Genomic DNA, 25,392 nt, shown 5'->3' on the forward strand with positions numbered 1-25,392 from the left:
AGTGTGGACTTCAACCAGAAAACAGAGTCAGTGGCCTTAACGGGCCCCCTGTTGACGTCAGCTGATCAAACTTGATCTTAAAATATTTATTTTACAATGTGTTGATAAATTCTATGAATATTAAATTATTGGTCACCAAAGCATTTATTCAATCAGAAACTTACATGCTCAGCATTGAAGAATGGGCAGGAGCCACCAGTTTAGGTTTTATAGTTGTATAATGTTAGCATAGTAGGTAGCATCACATGACTGTGTCACAACATAAAATGACCGTTTTTTTTAATAGGTAAAAAAATAAATGTTTGATAGTGGTTCAGTCTGACCTTTCAGAGTTCAAGTACAGCAGTCGAACGTCTTTGGATCAAAAGCAGAATGACTGCTGAACAATTTGATCCCCATAAAATAAAATGGCTTTTTGATCAGATGGCAAAAAGATGGCAGATTGTTCGAGCAGCTTTATTATCCTGCCTTTATGCTGTCAGAAGTTCAACTGTCTTTTAAGAAATGGGCTCAACTAGATAATCTAAGGTGGTTGTTTTTAGAACACTACAACTATCATGGGCCATAAACACTTATTTTATGGCACTGTGAATCAGCTGAATGGCATGTCATGGCTGTCGACCTTTAACCCCAAACTCTCACACCAAACCAATCATGTAACCTCTATCTTTGATTAAACCCACAACAAGTAAACAGCAAAACTGCTCAGGTCAAATTTAAGTACATAGTGTCATTTTAAATTCAAAGAAGAAGAAAATAGCACACAGTAGTTGGTAAAACTCAACCGAAGTTAAAAAGCATTTTAATAAAGAAATAAAATGTGATGAAGAATAACAGCAATGAAGAAGAACAACACTGAAATGAACAAAACTAACACAAAGTTAGATTAAATTAAATTTGGTATAATTCATGAAAGACATTTTCTAAGAATTTTTTTATATAAAAATATAAAAACGCTGAACACTGCGTATCACCTGCTTTTACGGACCTTAGCGTACACACATTCATCTTCTGATGGTTTAACAGTTTTCCGAGGTCGCCCTGAAAAGTTGACTTGGCCATACTCCACCTCCATCTCTGCTGTCTGATGCATCTGCCTCCCCTGTCGCTGCACGAACTTGACATCAGCATAGGTCAATTCTTGGTCATCTTCTTCTTCTTCTGTAGAGTGGAAGGAGGAACACGTTAAACACTGCATGGCTACACATACTCAGTGATAACAGCGGATTGTTAAAGAAATTCTTTGACATTTTGGGCAGTAGACCTGAAAAGACTAATAGCACTCTCCTGCTTGTACATTAAATATGAAGCGATAGCCAGGAGATGGTTAGCTTAGCTTAGCACAAAGACCAGAAACAGCTAGTCTGACTCTTTCAAAAAGTCTAAAGTTCATTAATTAATAAGATATGACATGAATTACTGAACTTTAGAGGTGCTGGTAGGCAGATTTTTATACCTTCATATGGAGCCAGGCTAGCTGTATCCCAGTCTTTGTGCTAAGCTAAGCTAACCGGCTGCTAGCTTCACATTTAACAAACATATAAGAGTGGTATCGATCTTCTCCTCTAACTCTGAGAAAGAAAGCTAATTAGTGTCCCAAAATGTCAAACTATTCCTTTAATCTATGAGTGGACAAAAAACAATCATCTTTTAATGCAGTAATGACAAAAGAAACTTTGTACCTTTAGGTTTGTTGTTTTGCTTTTTCTTGTGACTACAGACGACTGCCACCCCGACTATTAACAGAATTACCAGCGCTGAGAGGACACCAGCCAGTACTGAAAAATAACATGTTTTAATAATAAAAGACACAAGAGAAACAGATCTTTCAGTAAACATGTTCTTGATGAAAGGTGTTTTCATGCAGACATACATGGGAAGAAAAGAGAAAATGACATGAATGAATCCACTGCAGCAGAGTTAGGGTTTATCTCCTTACCTGTGATCATGGTAAGGGTTGTTGTTGGATCAACACACAGAGTGTTATTGGCTGAAAACACCCACTGTGATATGTTTGTCCCATCGGGTAAGGTGCAGTTGATGAATATGAAGCCTACGGACAAACAAATAGATCAACTGTGACTAATGTACAGTGTAATCATCAATTATCAAGTTGATTTCTAGCTATGTTCTGTCTCACCACACGTAGATATCTTCTCTCCTTTTGAGACATTACTGACGTGATTCCTGACAGAGCAGACCAGTAGTCCTGAGACATCTTGTTTCAGAGTGATGTTGTTGGTCTCATTATTTCCAGAGAGGAGCTGAGCGTCTGTCAGTGTGTGTCCATCCAGAGTCCAGCTGTACTGAGGACTGTCCCCTCCCTCAGAGGAGCAGGACACCCTCATCTCTCCCTGGGACAGACACTCAGAGTCCAGCAGGACAGAGGACACAGGAGCTGAGAGAAACACAGTCACATGACTTTTTAAATTTGGCCATAAACATATTCAGTGTTTACAGTGTATGTATACAATGCTTGCTAGTTATGTGGCAGACTTTGAATATTTCATGTGAAATGTTTGTTTGCAAAGGTAAAATGTAGAAATAGTATTTGTATAGTAGTGTGTGTACATGTTTGGTATTTACCTAGTTTCATTTTCCAAAACCATTTGTATTTTGAATTTTGAATCTACAATTCAAATTATGTAGCTGTTGGTTTATTGTGAATAATACAAATGAAATTATAAGATTAATAATAGCAAAAGTAGTTATTTACCTTGAATAGACAACTGAAGAGTCCGCGGTTCTGATACCCATCCATTTGAATCAAAGGTTTCAAGAGTATATTCAGCACCATCAGTCCTGTTCAGGTTATTTATCCTAAATGTTCCATTACTGGGAGTAAAGACGGATCTGTCCTTCATCAGATTAGACACAATCTTATCCTTTCTCCCATAAATTATTGTTAAGGTTTTGTTTTTTTTCCATTGGTATCTAAATATTTCTGAGGCGTTGTCCATCAGCTGGAGCACCACAGTTCCTCCCAGAGCTCCATAACACTGAGTTTCATTCTGTCTGCCATCACAGTGGGTTTCAATACCTGGAAATATAGAAAAATACAGTGAAGAAAATGTTGTCACAGTTGAGGTCATTGCATTTCTACTAAATTAACAACTGTGACAATGTTTTATGCAGGTGCAGATATTCATGTTTTAAAACAGAAACAACTCTGTCTCTCTCAGAGCACAGTTAGCATTACACGTCAATGTGTCACTGTAGTACATTTAGGCATTTGGTTTAATCTAGCTTTACTAATTAACCTCACCTGGTCATTACAAAGTCATGCTGTGTTTTCCAAAGATACCAAATCATATGTTGGAAGTTCAACTCACAGTAATTTCTATGGTGCTTCCAATAAAATAATGTTAGTATAAGAATCATAAGTGTATTTTTTTTTTTTTTACATCAGAAAAAAAACGTAAAGAACGGGAGAAAAATTAAATATCTGAAGAGAAGAAGTCCTTACATCCTTAAAGTATAATGTAATACATTCATCTGTAGTGGATACTAACTAATATTTTCTGTACATACACACTGATGTGGAATTTAATCTCTGAATGTTCTTTTGCTCTATGAAACAACTTTTTATTAGGGCCTGAGCCCAAAGGGGCGAAGATCCTATTGTATTTCGTGTGTTTGTTTCTTTCTTATTATTCTTTCTTTATTTATCTGCCACTTCAACCCTAAATTTGACCCCCTAAACATGCTCAAAAACTCACCAAATTTGGCACACACATCAGGTCTGGTGAAATATTTGATGAAATGTAAAAATTAACCCCCAAAGTGCCAAAATGTGCTCTATAGCGCCACCTATGTACCTAATATGGCCGCCACGGCCCATAGGAATGTCGTAGAGAGATCGAACCAAAACTCAATTATCTCTCATCAAGACCTACAAATCATACACTGGCACCCCTGACCTAAATCCAACAGGAAGTCCGCAATATGCTCATCAAAGTATGACTTTGCACCAATTTTGGACCCCCAAGAAATGCTATCTCCTCCTAGGGTGTTAATGGTATCAGCTTCAAACGTGATACATGACTTATCACACTATGCTGAACAAAAGTTATTAAAAACTTTGTAATAACTCGAACGATTTAGATATAATAAGCCCTGAAAGTTGTAGTGCCACATCACACCTTACAATGTAAACCAATGGGGAGGCAATCTCTAGGCATGGACTTTGTGTCAAACAAATGGTTCTAATGTCTAAACTATAAGTCTGACCACTTTGAAACCTGTATCAATGGATTTGTGACGAAATTTCCTACAAAAAATGTGATTTTTAATGTAGGATTTGGCCAAAGTCATGGGATTTATGAGGATATTGCACAAGGAGAGTGACATTCTCCTCTCCAACTGAGAGGGAGAGAGAGAGAATAGGAGGGGGGTGGGTGGGTATGGGGGTTTAATGGAGCTCATTGAGTCAGAATGACAGTTTAGTGATAAAGTGCTGCAGAAAAATAAAATCAAAACTAAAATTTGTAGCTCTGTACTGCAGTTTTTCCTTTATTAGGGCCCAAGCACCTAGCGGTTCACTCACACTCTCCATTCAACTATATGAGTATTTTTCTGTGTCCAGCTGCAGTTACTTATTGTCTCTACACACCTGACAGTACACATTTCAATCAAACTTTGACCAGGTCATGTGGGTTAAAAGTCTTTACTTTTCTAAAAATAAACTTGATGAAAATTAGGAAATTAATTTGTTTTACACACAAGCTCATCAAAAGTTTTCAAATTATTAATTGAAATTACAGTGAATGGGCCCAAAACTTGCATAATTTTGACGCCACAGGTGTGAGCAACACATACATGTCTCACCCTGCAGAAAATTCTCATCCCCGCACCATTGAGATTTGATGCCATGACACAGGAAGTTGCTATAACTTTATTGTAAATGCTCCAGTCTGCACCAAACTTCACATGTTTATAAAGTCAGACCTGTCAGCCCAGGTCTGGAGACATCTACATGCCCGTGACAGAAGCCCTTGGACTGCACCGCGCCCTGACGTGCGCAAGGGTGCAAAGACCCGTTGAACGCTGCTTGCAGCTTGAATTCATTTTGATCTTTTGAGCTGCATAACACGTCACTGAAGAACTACTCACTATACTTGATCCTACTTGATAAAATGTCACAGTTGCACAACATGTTACTCACATAACAATAAATTCAATATTAAAATGTTAAATAGTGAAACAGCTCACCATGAGAGACGCCGAGCAGCATCACCAACAGTCCAACCACAGCTTCCATGTCTCCTCACTGTTCAGCCTCTGTTGACCCAGTCAGCAGCTTTCAGACAAACTTCTCTACTTTATTGAATAGAAAACATGAACATCTTACGCTGAACAGCCTGAAATACAGTCCCGTATGTGATCGGCTTCAGAGGAGGACGTGTGGGAACTTTGACCTAGTGTTGTTTCTATTCATCTTTTTATAGACAGAGAGACAAAAAGGAAGTGGTTCTTGGTGTCGCTTTTATTTTAACCTTCAACATGACAGAGAGCCTTCTTATGTGTGATGGACTCAGTGGACGAAAATGAAACATCCCTCCTTCACACTGAAAGAGGATTTGAGACTGACAGCTGACTTTTCTAAAATGTCCAATATCAACAGTCACAAAAATAGATCTTATTATGTCCAGGTGATACCGTAAAACTTGTCGTCTCTCTGTCTCATCATTGTGACAAAATAAGCATTTATACGATATATTGTGGCTCATTATTCTCATCTCTAAATCAATTATAACAAGTCAAATTTGAACCCACTGACAGGTCACTATTACAACAGCAAGTTGAGCTCATGAAAAATTAGCAAACCGCATTTTAAATTCAGGGGAAGACAATGAAGTCTCCAGTCATGAAAAAGGCTTAGTGCAATATATGCAAAGTGCAAGACATATATTGTATCTGAGTGATAGAGATTAATATTCAGTTCAACTTAAAAGCTTCATAAATTTCAGGTAAACATTGAAGGTTGTATAATGGAAAAGTAACGCACACCAAGGGTTGTAGTGAGGTGCTGATCACTGGAAGCAGATTCAAAAGCAGGAAAGAAGTGTTGCACACTCTGGGTCCATATGTATTTCTCTTTCATTATGATGACGTTTTGGCCCTCAGGCCTTCATCCATGATTGTTGATCTGAGTCTTGTTTCAGAGTGATGTTGTTGGTCTCTATTATTTTCAGAGAGGAGCTGAATATAAGAGCGGAAGAAGAGAGGGTTAGGTAGTATTTATAGGATTGCCGAAAGTAGCGTGGTTGAGGTGTTGTTGACATATATTGTATCTGAGTGATAGAGAATAATATTCAGTTCAACTTAAAAGCTTCATAAATTTCAGGTAAACATTGAAGGTTAAACAGTTAAATACTATGTTAACTGAAAATTAAGGATCCTCTCTCTCTCTATCTCTTTCTCTCTCTCTCTCTCTCTCTGTGTCCCAACTGGTTTTCAAGCTAACTGGTTTCCTTACCTAACAGCAGCAGATGTTGTCTGCCTCTATCAGCAGATTTGTCACATATTCATAAACATATAACTGGCGCTTTCCAAGTCGCATCTCAGATCTACTGCGGCGAATATGAGCATATATAAGTGAGCATTACATCACAGCCACCTACGAAAAATAAATTAAACAAAATATAATCTTTGTAAGATCGCATCGAGCTGGATTCGATCTTACTAGAGCAAAATGAGCTTCCCTCACCACTCACTTGTCTATCGCTCTGAGCTGTTCAAGCTCTTGTGCGCCCTGCCTTCCGTCACGTATTAGTGAAGTACGTCAGCATCCAGATAACATTTTGTTTTGGGATTACCCAAAACAACTGGTTACCTTGGGCTTGCCTGAGAAAATACCCAAACATATCTATCAAATTTACTACTTCACTACTTTATAGCCCCCTACGACACTAACGTTAAACATTATGATAAAGACATACTTTTAAACAATGATGATCTAGCTCAGAAAATACTGTAAAAATACACTGCATACTATGTATCAGTTAAAAATAAACACTGAGCCACAGGGTGCAAGTGGTAATAGTCTATCCTAAACACAATAATGAAAATATGGACCTCATTTACAGTCATTCTCTGTTCTTTTGTGGATATTGTGTAGTAAAATAAAACACCGATGAACAACCACTCGGGCCTCCATGTCATTAAGTGTTCGTCAGTATTGTGTTATTCAAGAGCTTTACTCCAAATGAACCAAGCATGGTGTGTTATCAAATGATCCTATCCAAAACGACTTTCAAAAATGTGATCATAAATCAGTTGTCAAACTTCCATCTTGATTGCAAGCAAGGCATTGAGAGAAAAAAATAAGTCTATTAGTATTTGTATACTGTTTATTTTACAAAAGCCCATCATTTCCCCCATGAGCAAGCACTTGGCAACAGTGGCAAGGAAAAACTCCCCTTTAACGGGAAGACACCTCAAGCAGAACCAGGCTCTAGGTGGGCGGCCATCTGCTTTGACCGGTTGGGTTGAGAGAGAAAGAAGGGGAGAGAGACACACACAACAAAAATAATAATAAATAATAAGCGTGGGCATCAAGCAGGGGGTCCACAACCACAACCCACATGAGCTCGCAATCCATAACTAGGGGGTCCACGACCATGATCCATAGGAACCTGTGAGACGAGAAAGCACAATAACTCCAGGGAAGAAGCCAAGTTAGTAACATGCATGAATGAAACATGAACACTTCCCATCAACATCTGCAGCGCCCACAATGGTGAGCCGCCAGCTGTACAAAAGAGTAAGGTTTCTGCAGTAGAAGCATCTCAAATTTCAGCAGGTAGAGTGTTTCAGAGTAGTGAAGCCCAATAAGAATGCTCTACAAACTGAGTTTTCTTTAACAGTTAGCATTTCGTGAGAATAAGGCTTTAGAGTGTTACCTCCTCCTGCTGCTGTTACAGTGTACATGCTGGACAATAAAAGTCCTGCTCCAATGGTGGTCTCCCAGCACAAATCCAGTGGAACCATAGACTACATGCTGTACACTGGATCTGAGGAAAAGCATGGTAGTAGATTAGTAATACATTACATTTGTGAGCATACAGAACTGTCAGATACTCTTACCCAGTCATCATGCTCTCCTTTATTTCTCCCTGGACTTTGGCATGCATTCCCACATGCTCTGCATAGATCTGACAAGTTTTCTAGCACATTACACACGTAATTAATTTCTCAATGACACCTTACTGCATGCATGACGAAACACTGATCGAAAAAATTTAAATAAAAAGAACCTGAATCAGTGATCAGTCTATAAGCAATTTCCCTCCTCAACTGAATGACATCGGCTTCATTAGTACTGAAATCCAGCACCCCACCAGATAGGAGAAGCTCTGCAAACTACAGAAGATACAGTATAATCAGTAACATTCAATAGCTGTATTCAACAAAGGCTCAGTTGCACTCATACCTTTCAGAGGCAAATGCCTCACAGGATGTTGAGTCTTGCTGACACGGATGATTTAGTGTATTGCAAGTCCACCGTGAGATGTTTATGTGTCTGTGTCTCATAAAAGCTCTGTAGGATAGCAAAATATTTCAGCCATTTGTAATCAAAAAACTTATGACATTATCACTGATGTATAACTTGCCTTGTCATATCCCTGCATTTGCTTATGTGGTCATGGGTTTCACCTAAGGGGTCAACATAAAGCGCCCGCTTCTCCTTTGGATAAATGACCTTCACAATACATATTAAGTCATAGAAAGGGGATGAATAATCAAATTAAAATCATGCTAGAGTACCACACAAATGTCTATACACTCCTACACATGGTTCACTCTGCTCTATGGTAGTGTATGTAAATTCTCACCACAAGTGTCCAGTGCTGTTTGTCATAGACTGGTCCTATGAGGGCATCGTAGGTCATTGGGTCAAGCTGAAAACATACCCACATAACGAATGAATGAATGAATGAATGAATGGATGAATGAATGGATATGTGTGCATTGCAATCATGTATGAACAGATTTTGATAATAGTCACTTTGTTTAATCCCCTGAATGATCCTTGCCACATTGCAGTCATTTGAAAAGAGTCAACAAGATAAAACTTTTTCTCAGTTTTCTCTTGTAATTCCGCAATGACACGATGAATGAATGCATTCACAACCTTAAGTGACAAATGTGGAGTTACATTTTTGCCAACAATAATATTTAAGCATGTAAATGAAGAGACTTTATGCATGCAGATACCTCACTCTCTATTTCCCTTCCGGGGGCCAGATTTTGCAGGTCTGTGGCAAATAGCTTGTATGGTCCAATTTTGCTCCACAGCACACCTTGCCGTTTACCTGACCAGATGTCAGCTATTACTGAGAATTAGAAGACCAGAATTGTTTACCAATGCGTCATTTGTAACTGAATGCAGCATCAATTTCTAAAAGCTCACCCAAGTCCTATTGAGGCATATGACAGACTCCTGCGTGTATGTAGATATCTACAATATGTTGTTGTGAAAATTAAATTGTATTTACATCTATACTTAAATTCTTCTGAGGTGACTGACATTGAGGGTGCTGAGGCAGTTGCATTGCATGAATGGAGGTTTGAGGACAAGGAGACTTGTGGACTCAGCGTGAAAGTGGGACACCTCAAGGGGCTGGGCTGCAGTGCTGGAGGAGGGGTGGAAGTGGTGGCGGTAATCCATTTATCAGGGATTCGTGGCTGTGGTTCCACATATTTCTTTAGATGGTTAATGTTGATTTTTTCCTATGGTGTTTCCTGTTGGTGTTTTTAGATCAGCACTTTTACTGTCAATATTTGATATTGTGAAAGGGCCTAATAAATCAGCCTCCAGTTCCCCCCCCTTTCTCTGTTCCTGGCGAATATTTTTCCTTAACACTCAGTCCCCCACCACAAAGCAGTCATCCTCCCCCTTTGATAATTTCCGCTTCTGCACCCTTTTTTGTCCTTCTGCAATATTAGCCTCCACTTTAGCATACACGTCCTTGAGCTCTGTAGTTCAGGTGCATGGCTCCTCATTTTCAACTAGTGCATGGAGGTTTTCGTCACTTATCTGCAACATTGGTGTAGATAAATAAGCAGAAGACACAGCAGAGAAATACATATGGTTACCAAAACAGTTCCTATTGTAGGTAAATGCCATCATACCTGCCACTTGTCTGGAAGTTCAGACGGGTAACAGGCCTCCCTTCCATACATAAGGAAATAAGGGGAATATTTAGTGGTTATCTGTTTTTTTTGTACGAAGCCCAAAGACAGTCGGTTTTATATATCTGTCCCAGTCCATTGGGTGGTCTTGTGCCATCTTTTTCAAAGCCCTGAAATTGAACAAATATGGTCATTCTCTAGAGAGATAGAAAGACACTAAATATAGATAGAGATGTACACAGAAAATGTAGAAAGTTGTATTTTCACCCTTGAATGGTGCCATTAAGCTTTTCCACCAACCCATTTGTCTGTGGGTGGTATGGTGCACAGAGGCTCCTGGCAATGCCAAGCTTGGCACACAAATCCAGGTTGATCTAGCACAAGCATTGAATATGAAAATGAAGATCATACATTTTTATGTAACACCATGTTGTTTTCCCCAGTGTTGCTGTGTACAAAAATAAAAAAAGATACAATAATATCATATGTGTCAGAATTCAACTTACTTTGTTGACAAATTCTTTTCCTCGGTCAGTAAGAATTCGTTTTGGTGCACCATACTTGTAGAAAAATCCATTATGCACTCTGTCACCTCCTCAGCCCTCTTACTTTTTCATGGATACACCTCTAGCCATTTGGTGAAATAATCCACCGTAACGCAAATGTATGTGTGTCCATTTGTTGAACACCTCAACTTGCCGACAAGGTCCATCCCCACAAGTTCAAAGGGCTCTGACACCTTAAATGCAAACCAAACCATATCATCAAGTATAAGACTTTTATGTTTAATTTAATGAGAACATTCACCTCGATGGGTTTATACTGGATTTTCTCCTTTCTAGATGCCCTCTTTTTTTGACAGTCATCACATTGGGCTATCTAATAGCAAACCAAACCATATCATCAAGTATAAGACTTTTATGTTAAATGACATGTTTAATTTAATGAGATCATTCACCTCGATGGGTTTATACTGGATTTTCTCCTTTATAGATGCCCTCTTTTTTTGACAGTCATCACATTGGGCTATCTAATAAAGTAAAACAATTGAGACACTCAGATATGAAATATGTAAATATTTCCATAAGATCCACAGAAATATGGAGCAATAATGTACTCACCCATTTTGTGATGTCTGCCCTGTGCATGGTCTTGTCCACTCCACAGTGGGCCCTGATAGCACTTGCATGAAACTCAAGAAAGATGTTGTTTGCCTCATGTGGAGTGTGGACGACTTTAGCAAGATGATGTTGCTGCTCATCAAGCTTTCTATGGCACTGGTATTACAGTTCCCCATCTAGAGATTACATTGCCATACACATTTGAAATGACATTTAAAATTCAATAACACAATGGATACAGTGCTGTTGTGTGGTTTGACGGTAAGTGTTTGGCAACTTTTGCTGCCAGACTTTTTACCATTTTTTTATGATTTTTTTTTTTACAGTGTAGACGGATGAATTGTGCATGATCAGTGAAATGAAAAAAGAACATTCAAAGTGATGAAAAACACATCAGGTCTTGTTGTATCTGACTACAAATTCACAACCTCTTCAGAGTACATCTGTCTGGTGATGAACAAAAAGCAGTGTGTTAGTAGTCATCCTGTATACACTTATATAGTACCAAAGATACACCTCCACTCAGTGGGAGAAAGGGCCGTGTTGGACTGTGCTGATCTCAGTGATGACCAGCCACCACTTTGGAAGAAGTACAATACAAAGGATTTCAACCCCTCCAGGACCAACTCTACAGTATTGGAAAGAAACTACTCACTGGTGTTTTCATCACTTACATTGAATGACACAGATTTTTACAGCTGTGAACACTCTTTCAAAGAGGAATTGCATTTACTTGCGGTGTGCCCCAAAATTGGTCCACCTGCTGTAGTGTTCTTCTCAGAGGGAGAAGAAGTCACTCTCAGATGCAGTCAGACAGGGGCTTTCGCGGTCTTTTCGTTTATGAAGTCGAACCAAACAGAAGGCATAACCGTTGATCTAAATCTACAAGAACTAGATGAGGGAAGCAGAATAAAAATATCTCACCCTAACATGAGTCTGGTTCTCTCTAATGTCTCACTGGAAGACACTGGGGAGTACTGGTGTGCGGCTGGGGACCAAAATTATCGGTATGTGTCAACATACAAGATCCTTTTAGTGCACAGAGAGCCGTATGGGATTTGCTTCATCGTCTATACAGTGAGGTCTTCACTGCTCAGCGGTCTGCTGCTGACGCTCTGTGTCGTTGTCGTCGCTGTAACCAGGACGACCAGGAGAGGAGAGCAGTTTACAGCTGTTTGAGAGGTCATATGTGTGAGTATATGTTCATATCTACTCATCATCAGGTTTAAAAAAATATATATATGTACTCATTTCTCAGTGTCTTTAATACAGTGTGTTAAATTCTTGATATTGCAATAAACAAAAAGAACGACTCAGTGTATGTGATAATTTGATTTTAATAATAATGATTTTTTTTTTAATTTGCTTTTTTTTTGTGTCTGTGTAGACACACTGTGGATTTTGGCCTCCATCACTTACATTGAAAGCACATTTGAAGGATCTTTTGATATGCAGTATGAACAGGAGTGTTTGTGAACCTATCCTTTAAATCATAGCTTAGATGTTTTGTTAAGATGTTTAACACTGATCTATTGGAGACATTTGGTTCAAAGTAAAGCGTTGAAGAAACCGTCTTTTATTATAAATGTTGTCATCAGCGAGACGTCGACCCTTCAGTCTACTAACTGCTCTCTGTTCCTCCTCAGTTATTTCTGTGTTAAAGGTGCTTTTCTGTGTCTCACCAATAGATGGCAGGTCAAGCAACTTGAGGCAAGGCTCATATATTCAACATGAAAGCAATTTAAAGTAGGGCTGGGTGATATCACCTCAAATCAATATCATGATTAATTGTCATATTTACCTCGTATGTAATGATGAATCAAACAATATCATATTAAATACAGTAGTATAGTTATTTGTACTGAAAAATAAACAGAAACCCTGGATTATGACTGAGTCATATTTCTTTATCATATTCAGTAGTTCAGTACACTTCTACACTTTCAGGTATTTGTTTGATGAAACAGGAACTTCAAAGTAAAATATGGCTCCATTTAACATATCTTGTGAATGTCAGAATGTGGAAACACTGAGGATTTTGGGGATCTTGAAGAGGATCAATATCCTAGTTAAAAATTTAAATAAATTGAACTTTCTGAACATGTTTTGCTCTCACACACTGTCTTATCTCTCCCTCTGCCCACAGACATTATATCTATGTCTCTCTCACGGTCTAACTCTTCATTATCTGTGTGTTTGTCTCAGTGGTTTGGTCACATCCTCTCACATTGCCCCCACAGCTGTACATCAAACCTGCAGGCACCAGTTTCACTGTGTCTGTCTCTAAAGTCCTCTGTTTTCATGCTTTTAGTTGATTTGGTCCAGATTCTCACACACATCAAAGAGGTTTGACCATATATTTACTCGGTTTTAATTCAGTTTATTTTCTACTAGTTAACACAAACTCTGTGTACAACATACACTAAAACCTTAGATAAACTCTTTGGAATTGAGGCCCATGTATACATCACATTCATTATAAAACACTTGCCAGCTGTTAAAACCTGCAAATTGCCAGGATATTAGTATAAAATTAAGAGACCTGTCAAATCAAGCATCACCTGACTTTTACTTGAAATGGTTTTAGATGTTGGTATCTTTATTTTGACTTCAGTAAAGGATCTTAATACTTTCTCCACTACTGTCTGTTTGTGGACTAATTAGTGAAACTGTTGAACTGAATTTAAACAGACACAGATTACTCGATACGGAGCCTCATGGTTCAAAGTTTCCCATGATGGTGAGATAAAGGAGAGCTGATGAGAGGTGACATCAAACTCATGAGGTGACAAGTATCAAGTGTTTGCATCACACTCACATGCAGATCTCAGAGCAGGATGGCTGCAGTCGCAGAGCTCTCCTTCTTGTTGTTTGCTCTCATCAACAACATTCATGCAGAAGAACTTATCGTCATAGAAGAGCAGAAGGACTCTTTCACCTTTGAACCGCCCAAGGAAGCCAACTTCTGCCTCATCTCCACATTTGTCGGTGAGGGGAAGCGAGTTCTGCTGAACACCTCTGACCTCTGGTCCCAAAACTCAACAGCACCTGAACACTTGAAGGAAAGACTTCCAGTTGTCAGCAAGGAGAATAATTCTTCTTACAAGATCCACAACCTGACTCACTCACACTCAGGCCTGTACCAAGAGCAGTGTTGGACGGAGGGTGAGGTGACATATGAGAAAAACATCAGCATTGTTGTTTGCGGTACAATAGATGAGATAACACCTATTCCAGTAAAGTTGGGTGAAAGATTTGAACTACCATGTAAGGGAGCAGCCAATAATCAGACGGTCCAGTGGCTCCAGCGTGAGTCTGGATATGAGGAAGACATATGGACAAGAGTTTTTGGGAGCAGCACGACGTTGCTGATGGACAATGAAAAAAGAACATTCGAAGTGATGAAAAACACATCAGCTCTTGTTGTATCTGACTACAAATTCACAACCTCTCTGTTGTACATCTGTCTGGTGATGAACAAAAAGCAGTGTGTTAGTAGTCATCCTGTATACACTTATATAGTACCAAAGATACACTTCTACTCAGTGGGAGAAAGGGCCGTGTTGGACTGTGCTGATCTCAGTGATGACCAGCCACCACTGTGGAAGAAGGACATTACAAAGGATTTCATCTCCTCCTGGAACAACTTCACAGTATTGGGAAGAAACTACTCACTGGTGTTTTCATCACTTACATTGAATGACTCAGGTATTTACAGCTGTGAAAACTCTTTCAAAGAGGAAATGTATTTACTTGCGGTGTGCCTCAAAATTGGTCCACCTGCTGTAGTGTTCTTCTCAGAGGGAGAAGAAGTCACTCTCAGATGCAGTCAGACAGGGGATTTCGAGGTCATTTGGTTTTTGAAGTGGAACCAAACAGAAGGCAGAACCGTTGATATAAATCCACAAGAAATAGATGAGGGAAGCAGAATAAAAATATCTCACGCTAATGTGGGTCTGGTTCTCTCTAATGTCTCACTGGAAGACACTGGGGAGTACTGGTGTGTAGCTGTGGACCAAAATGATCAGTGTGCGTCAATATCCAAGATCCTTTTAGTGCACAGAGAGCCGTGTGGGATTTGCTTCATCGTCTATGCAGTGAGGTCTTCACTGCTCAGCGGTCTGCTACTGACGCTCTGTGTCGTTGTCGTCGCTGTAACCAGGACGACCAGGAGAGGAGAGCAGTTTACAGCTGTTTGAGAGGTCATATGTGTGAGTATATGTTCATATTTACTCATCATCAGGTTTAAAAAAAAAAAAAAAGAAAAATATATATGTACTGATTTCTCATTGTCTTTAATACAGTGTGTTATATTCTTGATATTGTAATAATCAATGATATCTGTTCATATTTGAACATAAGAGACAGAGAGAGAGGTTAAGATGTTCATTATTACAAAACAAAAAAATATGACTCAGTGTATGTGATAATTTATGATTTTTTTTTTAATTTGCTTTTGCAAGGTGAAATATCACATATCAATATCCTAATTTCATTGTATTGTGTATAATGACAATAACGGTTTCTATAGATATCAATGTGAAATGTACAAGATGTGACATACAAAGACAGGTAGAGAAAGAGATACTGTGGAGGAGACCTGTACATTATGTTTTTATTTTTAACATTTCAACAATCAACCTTTTAACATTGCTTTCACTCAAGTTTTTTAATAATCCTTTTACTATCTTTTATCATGTTTTTACTGTATTGACGTTTTATTTTTAACCTAATTATTTCATGTTTAAAAAGAACATATGTTAAGCTGAAGCAGACTGATGTTTATTTTTATATCCAGTTTTTATGGTTCTAATTGTGATTTCTGGTTTTTATTATCATAAACAACATATCTCTTGTATAATGTGTCTTAAACTGTATTTATCCATGCCTTTACTGCTTTGCTTTTTGCAAATAAACATGAACTTGGTTCACAAATTTTACTGCTTTAATAGTGACTTTTTTAAAATTCCAGTATCATTTGTGTAATATATGATAAATTGCATTTTAAAATAAGTAAAGGATTGTATTTAAGCACATTTCAGGTACATATTACTGCTACTCCATGCTGTTCTGTATACATCTTGCACATAGATGTAGTTTACTAATTGCATTAAAGGAAGGGTTCACAGTTTTTCAAGTCTGTTTTAAAACAACAGTCACCATCAGAAGATCCCTTCATAATGCATTTACAATATAAGTGATGGGAGACAATATCCACAGTCCTCCTTCTGTGCAAAAATGTATTTAAAAGTTTATCTGAAGCTAATATGAAGCTTCAGCGTCCAAATGAGTCAAATCAAGTAGATATCTTTCAACGTTACAGTCTTTTTAGTGCCAAAGTCCCTCTTTTTGTTACTATACTTCCACCGCAGCTCAACAGGGAAACACTGTCCGAGGAAACACAAAGAGGGAATCTGATGCTAAAAAGACTGTAAATGTGTCAGATATCCACTTGATATGACTAACTCAGACTGCTGAAGCCTCATATAAGCTTCACATCAACTTTTAAATGACTGTGTAAACACACTGTGGATTTTGGCCTCCATCACTTACACTGAAAGCACATTTGAAGGATCTTTTAATATCCAGTATGAACAGGAGTGTTTGTGAACCTATCCTTTAACTCATAGCTTAGATGTTTTGTTAAGATGTTTAACACTGATCTATTGGAGACATTTGGTTCAAAGTAAAGCATTGAAGAAACCGTCTTTTATTATAAATGTTGTCATCAGTGAGACGTCGACCCTTCAGTCTACTAACTGCTCTCTGTTCCTCCTCAGTTATTTCTGTGTTAAAGGTGCTTTTCTGTGTCTCACCAATAGATGGCAGGTCAAGCAACTTGAGGCAAGGCTCATATATTCAACATGAAGGCAATTTAAAGTAGAGCTGGGTGATATTACCTCAAATCAATATCATGATTAATTGTCACATTTACCACGTATGTAATGATGAATCAAACGATATCATATTAAATACAGTAGTATAGTTATTTGTACTGAAAAATAAACAGAAACCCTGGATTATGACTGAGTCATATTTCTTTATCATATTCAGTAGTTCAGTACACTTCTATACTTTCAGGTATTTGTTTGATAAAACAGGAACTTCAAAGTAAAATATGGCTCCATTTAACATATCTTGTGAATGTCAGAAAATGGAAACACTGAGGATTTTGGGGATCTTGAAGAGGTTCAATATCGTAGTTAAAAATTTAAATAAATTGAACTTTCTGAACTTGTTTCACTCTCACACACTGTCTTATCTCTCCCCACACTGATTATATCTATGTCTCTCTCACGCTAATACTCTTCATTATCTGTTGGTTTGAAGACACGTTCGCCTCAGTGGACTGGTCACGTACATTTCCTCTCACATTTCCCCCACAGCTGTCCATCAAACCTGCAGGCACCAGTTTCACTGTGTCTGTCTCTAAAGTCCTCTGTTTTCATGCTTTTAGTTGATTTGGTGCAGATTCTCACACATATCAAAGAGGTTTGACCATATATTTACTCGGTTTTAATTCAGTTTATTTTCTACTAGTTAGCACAAACTCTGTGTGCAACATACACTAAAACCTTAGATAAACTCTTTGGAGTTGAGGCCCATGTATACATCACATTCATTATAAAACACTTGCCAGCTGTTAAAACCTGTGAATTTCCAGGATATTAGTATAAAATTAAGAGACCTGTCAAATCAAGCATCACTCGACTTTTACTTGAAATAGTTTTAGACGTTGGTATTTTTATTTTGACTTCAGTAAAGGATTTTAAAACTTTCTCCACTACTGTCTGTTTGTGGACTAATTAGTGAAACTGTTGAACTGAATTTCAACAGACAGATTACTCGATACGGAGCCTAATGGTTCAAAGTTTCCCATGATGGTGAGATAAAGGAGAGCTGATGGGAGGCGATATTGAGCTCATGAGGTGATAAGTATCAAGTGTTTGCATCACACTCACATGCAGATCTCAGAGCAGGATGGCTGCAGTCGCAGAGCTCTCCTTCTTGTTGTTTGCTCTCATCAACAACATTCATGCAAGAGAACTTATCACCATACGAAAGGAGAAGGACTCTTACACCTTTGAACCGCCCAAGGAAGCCAACTTCTGCCTCATCTCCACATTTGTCGGCGAGGGGAAGCGAGTTCTGCTGAACACCTCTGACCTCTGGTCCCAAAACTCCACAGCACCTGAACACTTGAAGGAAAGACTTCCAGTTGTCAGCAAGGTGAATAATTCTTCTTACAAGATCCACAACCTGACTCACTCACACTCAGGCCTGTACCAAGAGCAGTGTTGGACGGAGGGTGAGGTGACATATGAGAAAAACATCAGCATTGTTGTTTGCGGTACAATAGATGAGATAACAGATATTCAAGTAAAGTTGGGTGAAAGATTTGAACTACCATGTAAGGAAGCAGCCAACGATCTGACGGTCCAGTGGCTCCAGCGTGAGTCTGGATATAAAAAATACATATGGACAAGAGTTTTTGGGAGCAGCACGACGTCGCTGATGGACAATGAAAAAAGAACATTCGAAGTGGTGAAAAACACATCAGCTCTTGCTGTATCCAACTACAAATTCACAACCTCTCCAGAGTACACCTGTCTGGTGATGAACAAAAAGCAGTGTGTTAGTAGTCATCCTGTATACACTTCTATACGACAAAAGATACACCTCTACTCAGTGGGAGAAAGGGCCGTGTTGGACTGTACTGATCTCAGTGATGACCAGCCACCACTTTGGAAGAAGTACAATACAAAGGATTTCAACCCCTCCAGGAACACCTTCACAGTATTGGAAAGAAACTACTCACTGGTGTTTTCATCACTTACATTTAATGACACAGGTTATTACAGCTGTGAAAATTCTTTCAAAGCTTGTTTTCATACACTGATGGTTTGCCCCAAAATGAGTCCACCTGCTGTAGCGTTCTTCTCAGAGGGAGAAGAAGTCACTCTCAGATGCAGTCAGACAGGAGATTTCGAGGTCACTTGGTTAATGAAGTGGAACCAAACAGAAGGCATAACCGTTGATCTAAATCCACAAGAAATAGATGAGGGAAGCAGAATAAAAATATCTCACGCTAATGTGGGTCTGGTTCTCTCTAATGTCTCACTGGAAGACACTGGGGAGTACTGGTGTGTAGCTGGGGACCGAAATGGTCAGTGTGTGTCAATATCCAAGATCCTTTTAGTGCACAGAGAGCCGTGTGGGATTTGCTTCATCGTCTATGCAGTGAGGTCTTCACTGCTCAGTGGTCTGCTGCTGACGCTCTGTGTCGTTGTCGTTGCTGCAACCAGGACGACCAGGAGAGGAGAGCAGTTTACAGCTGTTTGAGAGGTCATATGTGTGAGTATATGTTCATATTTACTCATCATCAGGTTTAAAAAAAAAAAGAAAAGAAAAAAATATATGTACTGATTTCTCATTGTCTTTAATACAGTGTGTTAAATTCTTGATATTGCAATAATCAATGTTATCTGTTCATAATTGAACATAAGAGACAGAGAGAGAGGTTAAAATGTTCATTATAACAAAACAATATCAATATCCTGATTTCATTGTATTGTGTATAATGACAATAACGGTTTCTATAGATATCAGCGTGAAATGTACAAGATGTGACATACAAAGACAGGTAGAGAAAGAGATACTGTGGAGGAGACCTGTACATTATGTTTTTATTTTTTTTAACATTTCAATAATCAACCTTTTAACATTGCTTTCACTCAAGTTTTTTAATAATCCTTTTACTATCTTTTATCATGTTTTTACTGTATTGATGTTTTATTTTTAACCTAATTATTTCATGTTTAAAAAAAAAAACATGTTAAGCTGAAGCAGACTGATGTTTATTTTTATATCCAGTTTTTATGGTTCTGATTGTGATTTCTGGTTTTTATTATCATAAACAACATGTCTCTTGTATAATGTGTCTTAAACTGTGTTTATCCATGCCTTTACTGCTTTGCTTTTTGCAAATAAACATGAACTTGGTTCACAAATTTTACTGCTTTAATTGTGACTTTTTTAAAAATTCCAGTATCATTTGTGTAATATATGATAAATTGCATTTTAAAATAAGTAAAGGATGGTATTTAAGCACATTTCAGGTACATATTACTGCTACTCCATGCTGCTTTGTATACATCTTGCACATAGATGTAGTTTACTAATTGCATTAAAGGACGGGTTCCCAGATTTTCAAGTCTGTTTTAAAACAACAGTCACCATCAGAAGATCCCTTCATAATGCTCTTACAATATAAGTGATGGGGGATAAACTGAACTTTCTGAGCTTGTTTTGCTCTCACACACAGACATATCTCTCCCTCTCCCCACACTGATTATATCTATGTCTCTCTCACGCTAAAACTCTTCATTATCTGTGTTTGTCTCAGTGGTTTGGTCACATCCTCTCACATTGCCCCCACAGCTGTCCATCAAACCTGCAGGCACCAGCTTCACTGTGTCTGTCTCTAAAGTCCTCTGTTTTCATGCTTTTAGTTGATTTGGTCCAGTTTCTCACACACATCAAAGAAGTTTGACCATATATTTACTTGGTTTTAATTCAGTTTATTTTCTACTAGTTAACACAAACTCTATGTGCAACATACAGTAAAACCTTAGATAAACTCTTTGGAGTTGAGGCCCATGTATACATCACATTCATTATAAAACACTTGTCAGCCAATCAGATTAGAGAATTCTCCATATTGTACATATTTGAGGTATTTGTACTTTCTTTTACTTGACTGTTTCTACTTTATGCTACTTTACGTCATTGAAATTTTGTACTTTTAACTCCACTTGGTTACTTTTCAGATTAGGATTTTATATAAAAAAGCATATATTATTATATAATATGATGCAGTAGTATTACTATTAAACTACACAGTAATATATAAAGTACCTAAAACTGGCTCGACATTGACAAATTACATTACAAAGCTCTTACATGAACTCTTTAGTCATAAAAACAGAATAATATACTTTGATAATATCTCTCTAAATGAGTCCTCCTGCATGATGAGTACTTTTACTTTTGATACTTAAAGTACATTTTGCTGATAATACTTCTGTACTTTTACTTGAGTAAAATTTTTTTCAGGATGTTTGGTAATGTTTTATCAAACAGGTTCTTTAATTTTACATAAATGACCTGGAGTAATTTGCAGGTATATAATGGTGGATTTTTAGGACATTTTACAAAGAGGGTGGGACAATTTGGTTCAAAGTATTAGAAAAGAAAATATCAGAGAAAAGTGTGAAATTGGTGTACTTAACAAATATGCTAATATATCATATTGACATACAAAACTAGTAAGTTTGTTTAAGAATAGTTAAGAATCTAATTTATATAAAGATTTATATAAGATTTTTTGCAAATGAAGAACTACATATAAACCTAAATATATTGAGTGGGTACTCACCAACTAAACCAAATTAACACTTTTTTCCATTTTTAAGATAATTTGTACCTAATTGCACCACTCTCTCTGGAAAATGTTTCTAAAAATTAATTGTTAAAACCTGTAAATTGCCAAAATATTAGTATAAAAGTAAGAGACCAGTCGCAGAGCTCTCCTTCTTGCTGTTTGCTCTCACCAACAACATTCATGCAAGAGAACTTATCACCATACACTGTAAAAAAAAAAAAAAAAAAAAAGTTATTTCACATAAACTTACTGTATTATTTTACAGTTTATTTTTGTTTTTTCTACATTAAGTGTAAATGCCATAAAAACACAGTAAATTATTTTTATTTAAAATACTCATATGAAGCATCAACTATTGTGCAGTAAATCAGTTTGGGACATCTCATCCAGGTAGCATCAGTTAGAATCAAGCTCTCACTGGACAGTGGCCTCCATCATGTGGAGCCACTTGATAACTGGCAAAACACACTCAATGTAATTCTGCAGACCGGTTAGAGACTCATCCTACCTGATAGGGAGGGACCGCTTTACGGCTATTATGGAGATAGGACAAATAATTTCCGCCCACTATTAACTTTGTCGATATACATTTGACATTTGAATATTATATTGAGATAGACTTGAAAAAGTCCAAACCTATCCTTGAATCTACTTAAATTTTGAGAATGCTACAGGAGGCGTTCAAGTTTGTTTCCCATACAATATGTTATGTCAACACTGCACTGATAGATATTGACATTTCTGTGAGTGTACTGAGAAGTTACACTGCTGGTCTTGAAGAACTCAGAGACTCCTCGCACTGATACACCGGAAGACTACGAAGGGCCAGAATGCATCTCATTTTCATGAACATTTTGTTCTAGACTGAAAATGAAAAAGTAATAATTATTACACAAATAATTATACATCACACAAACATCAAGCACAAAACAGTGTAACAGTTTGACTAATGTAATTTCCAAAAAATATTATAATTATGATGGTTCTATTTTTTTTAAACTTTTTTTTTTTTTAAACAACCATCGTTGCCCAAGCCAGTGTTTGAGAATTATATATATAAAAATGTTTGTTGTTTACAAACTTGCCAGGGTTATAAAATACTGACTTGCAGTATTAAAAAGTGCTATGCAGTGTTTTGGCATCTGAATAGTCTCAAAATGCATGGATCTATCCCTCAAACTGGACTTCTTGTATCATATTTCATCATCTCACTGCTACCTGAAGCAACATGCCAACACTAATACAGACCATTTTTGGTCTGAACAGGGTTCAGACAGATATTCAGTCTGGTAATAGCTCAGTACATAAAAAGCACTGAGTCTACATATTCTTGAATAATTCAATACAGACGTACTACTCCTGATTCAGAGAAAATCAAATTTAAGACATACCTCTGATTGCTGTACAAGGGGCAATGTCACTCAGTCAGTTTGATCCTGTGGGAACAGATTTATCAAAAAATATGAAATAATTTGTGCTACAGTCCTAATTGCTAATTATTCAGTTATACAGTTAACAAGGACTTCACAATGAAATGCTTAAGTGACTTTTTAAATACAAAATGTAAATATTTATCTGACTTACCAATACAATAGCCGCTTCCTGGTGAGTGAGTGATTTAGTCCTAGATGTGCACAAAACACATGAATATGAACTTTTGATTAGTTTACAAAATAACAGTCAAGTAAAAACTTCAAATGTAATATGGGCAGGGTTTGAAGTGGATCTACAATGTTAAATTGATAAAGTTGATCAATAGAAAATTTATCAGCAATAATATCTTAATTTTATATAATTGTTTCACAAGAAAAAATGCCAAAAATGTGTTGGTTTCTGCTTATCAAATACGCGGATTTGCTGCTTTTCTTTATGTTACAACACTGTGAATTGAACATCTCAGGGTTTGGGACTGTTGGTCGGACGAAACAAATCATTTGAAGAACTTCCCTTGGGCTTCTGAAAATGACACTAAAATTGGTGTATTTTATTACTTTGACAGTTTATAGACCACACAATTAATTGATGAGTCAAGAAACAATCGTTGTAATAATTTAAGCAATACCAACAGTATTTCAGTATACATCATACCGAGATTTCTTTGAAGCTCAAGGAACCTCAGCACGCATGTTTCACTTGAGTCTAAGAGGAAAGATAAATGATAATAAATATATAAATGACAACTTAAAATATATGAAGGACTTAGCATACAAACATACAGTATGTTCAATAGTAACACAGTTCAGTATTCACTGGTTGAGTAAAGCTATTTATATCAAAAACCAAATTATTTAGCTTAATTTTTCCTGGTTAAAAAAAGAGTTTTGACTATGTCAGTATCAAATATATCAAATCTTAAGATCAGAGGAGGAAAGTAGTTCTAGGATTGTTTTGTCTGAATAGTTTTTAGAGGCTGTGAAAAAGTGGGTGAGACCTCCATTTTGTCTCCATTAAACTTTGTATTTCCTGCCATACTTGTCATTTGTTTGTTTAGCCAGTCACATCGCTGTCATTTATGGTTCAATCAAGACAGAAAAGTATTGAAGTTCATTATTTATTGTTTCTTGAGTTATAGATTAGCTTAGGTTGTAACCTACCATTCTCACCCACCATGCGGCCAGGAGACAAAATGGAGACACTGAACCACTTCCTAATTTTAAGATCTTGCTGACATCACCAGTGATGTCATGGATTAGACCAAGTGTGAGGGAATTTATTTTATTTAGTTAAAGGTTTTGTATTTATGTTATTTGTACTTATTTTGGTTTACAATAAGGGACAATGCTGTTGTTGATGTGTGTGTAAACAATGTTAACTGATACAAGTGACATTGTCATTCACCAGTTGTTGGTTTAAGGGAAAGGACACCCCTGATAGAAATATGGTTCTGCCTAGACAGATTTCAGGGCCTATTTAAAGGGAGAGATGTTTGTTTGGGAGAGAGCAGGAACCAAAGAGGATGTCAGCGTAGCTGTGTGAAGTTTGATTTTGCTTGTTTTCATTTAGTAGCCTCTGAGTCTGTCCCTTATCACCTTCCTTGACACTCTGGCAAAACGTCCTCACAGGCAAAACTTTATTTCACAGTAAAACAGCAAATGATTGTACAAAACCAGAAAGGGCTGCAGAAATGTTTCATTTTTCTTGTTTCCTATCTTGTCAATTGTCTTTTTGATCCAAAATCCTTTAGGATTTAATTTAACTTTTAAATTGTATTGCATGCAAATGAAGATATTTGCTTTTTGCCCATTATCTATTCATATAAGAAAATAAACAGAACACTAGTGGGTCGAAAAATGAGGGAGGGAAAGGGAGAGGAGGGGTGAGAGACAGACAGTGATCAGTAGATGCTGAGTAAAAGGGAACAGGCAGCTTTACATTACGGTGCTGTAATGTCTCTTAACTTTTGGGGTTGTACTAAACAGTCCTTTCATCCCCATGTCCAAACTGTGTGAGTGTCAGCATGTGTGTATGTAATACTGTAGGTCAAGGCTGATAATTAGTGTGATTACTGCAAGCGATCAGCAGCCGGCAGCAGCTCTCAACAGTAGAGTTGGCACATGTGCACCTGGACAGCGACGTATGACTTTGGGTTTTTTGGGGGGTTTTTCTCACCCATCTTCATCCAGCAAATCACCAGGTGAGTTCCTTTTTGCTTTGCTTGGTAGCATTGTCAAAATACATTACATTTCCAAT

The 25,392-nt window shown here is 37.5% G+C and overlaps 1 protein-coding gene and 2 long non-coding RNA genes across 3 annotated transcripts; all 3 read right to left on the reverse strand.

Moving 5' to 3' along the window:
- Positions 1–785: 785 nt before the first annotated feature.
- On the reverse strand, positions 786–2,404 carry LOC137186797 (uncharacterized). Its single transcript, XM_067595838.1, has 4 exons — positions 2,141–2,404; positions 1,940–2,053; positions 1,683–1,778; positions 786–1,161 (listed from the first exon to the last, which is right to left on the reverse strand). The coding sequence occupies exons 1-4, from the start codon at positions 2,346–2,348 to the stop codon at positions 971–973; spliced, it is 609 nt and encodes a 202-aa protein (XP_067451939.1). The 5' UTR covers positions 2,349–2,404; the 3' UTR covers positions 786–970.
- Positions 2,405–2,911: 507 nt separating this feature from the next.
- Positions 2,912–5,372, reverse strand: LOC137186798 (uncharacterized). The gene is made up of 2 exons (XR_010929111.1): positions 5,212–5,372; positions 2,912–3,040 (listed from the first exon to the last, which is right to left on the reverse strand). It is a non-coding gene; the product is annotated as an uncharacterized lncRNA (long non-coding RNA).
- Positions 5,373–21,711: 16,339 nt separating this feature from the next.
- On the reverse strand, positions 21,712–23,783 carry LOC137186799 (uncharacterized). Its single transcript, XR_010929112.1, has 3 exons — positions 23,287–23,783; positions 23,094–23,138; positions 21,712–22,566 (listed from the first exon to the last, which is right to left on the reverse strand). It is a non-coding gene; the product is annotated as an uncharacterized lncRNA (long non-coding RNA).
- Between the last annotated feature and the right edge of the window lie 1,609 nt (positions 23,784–25,392).

Source organism: Thunnus thynnus, chromosome 7 (genome assembly GCF_963924715.1).
Source record: "Thunnus thynnus chromosome 7, fThuThy2.1, whole genome shotgun sequence".
Classification (NCBI taxonomy): Eukaryota; Metazoa; Chordata; class Actinopteri; order Scombriformes; family Scombridae; genus Thunnus; species Thunnus thynnus.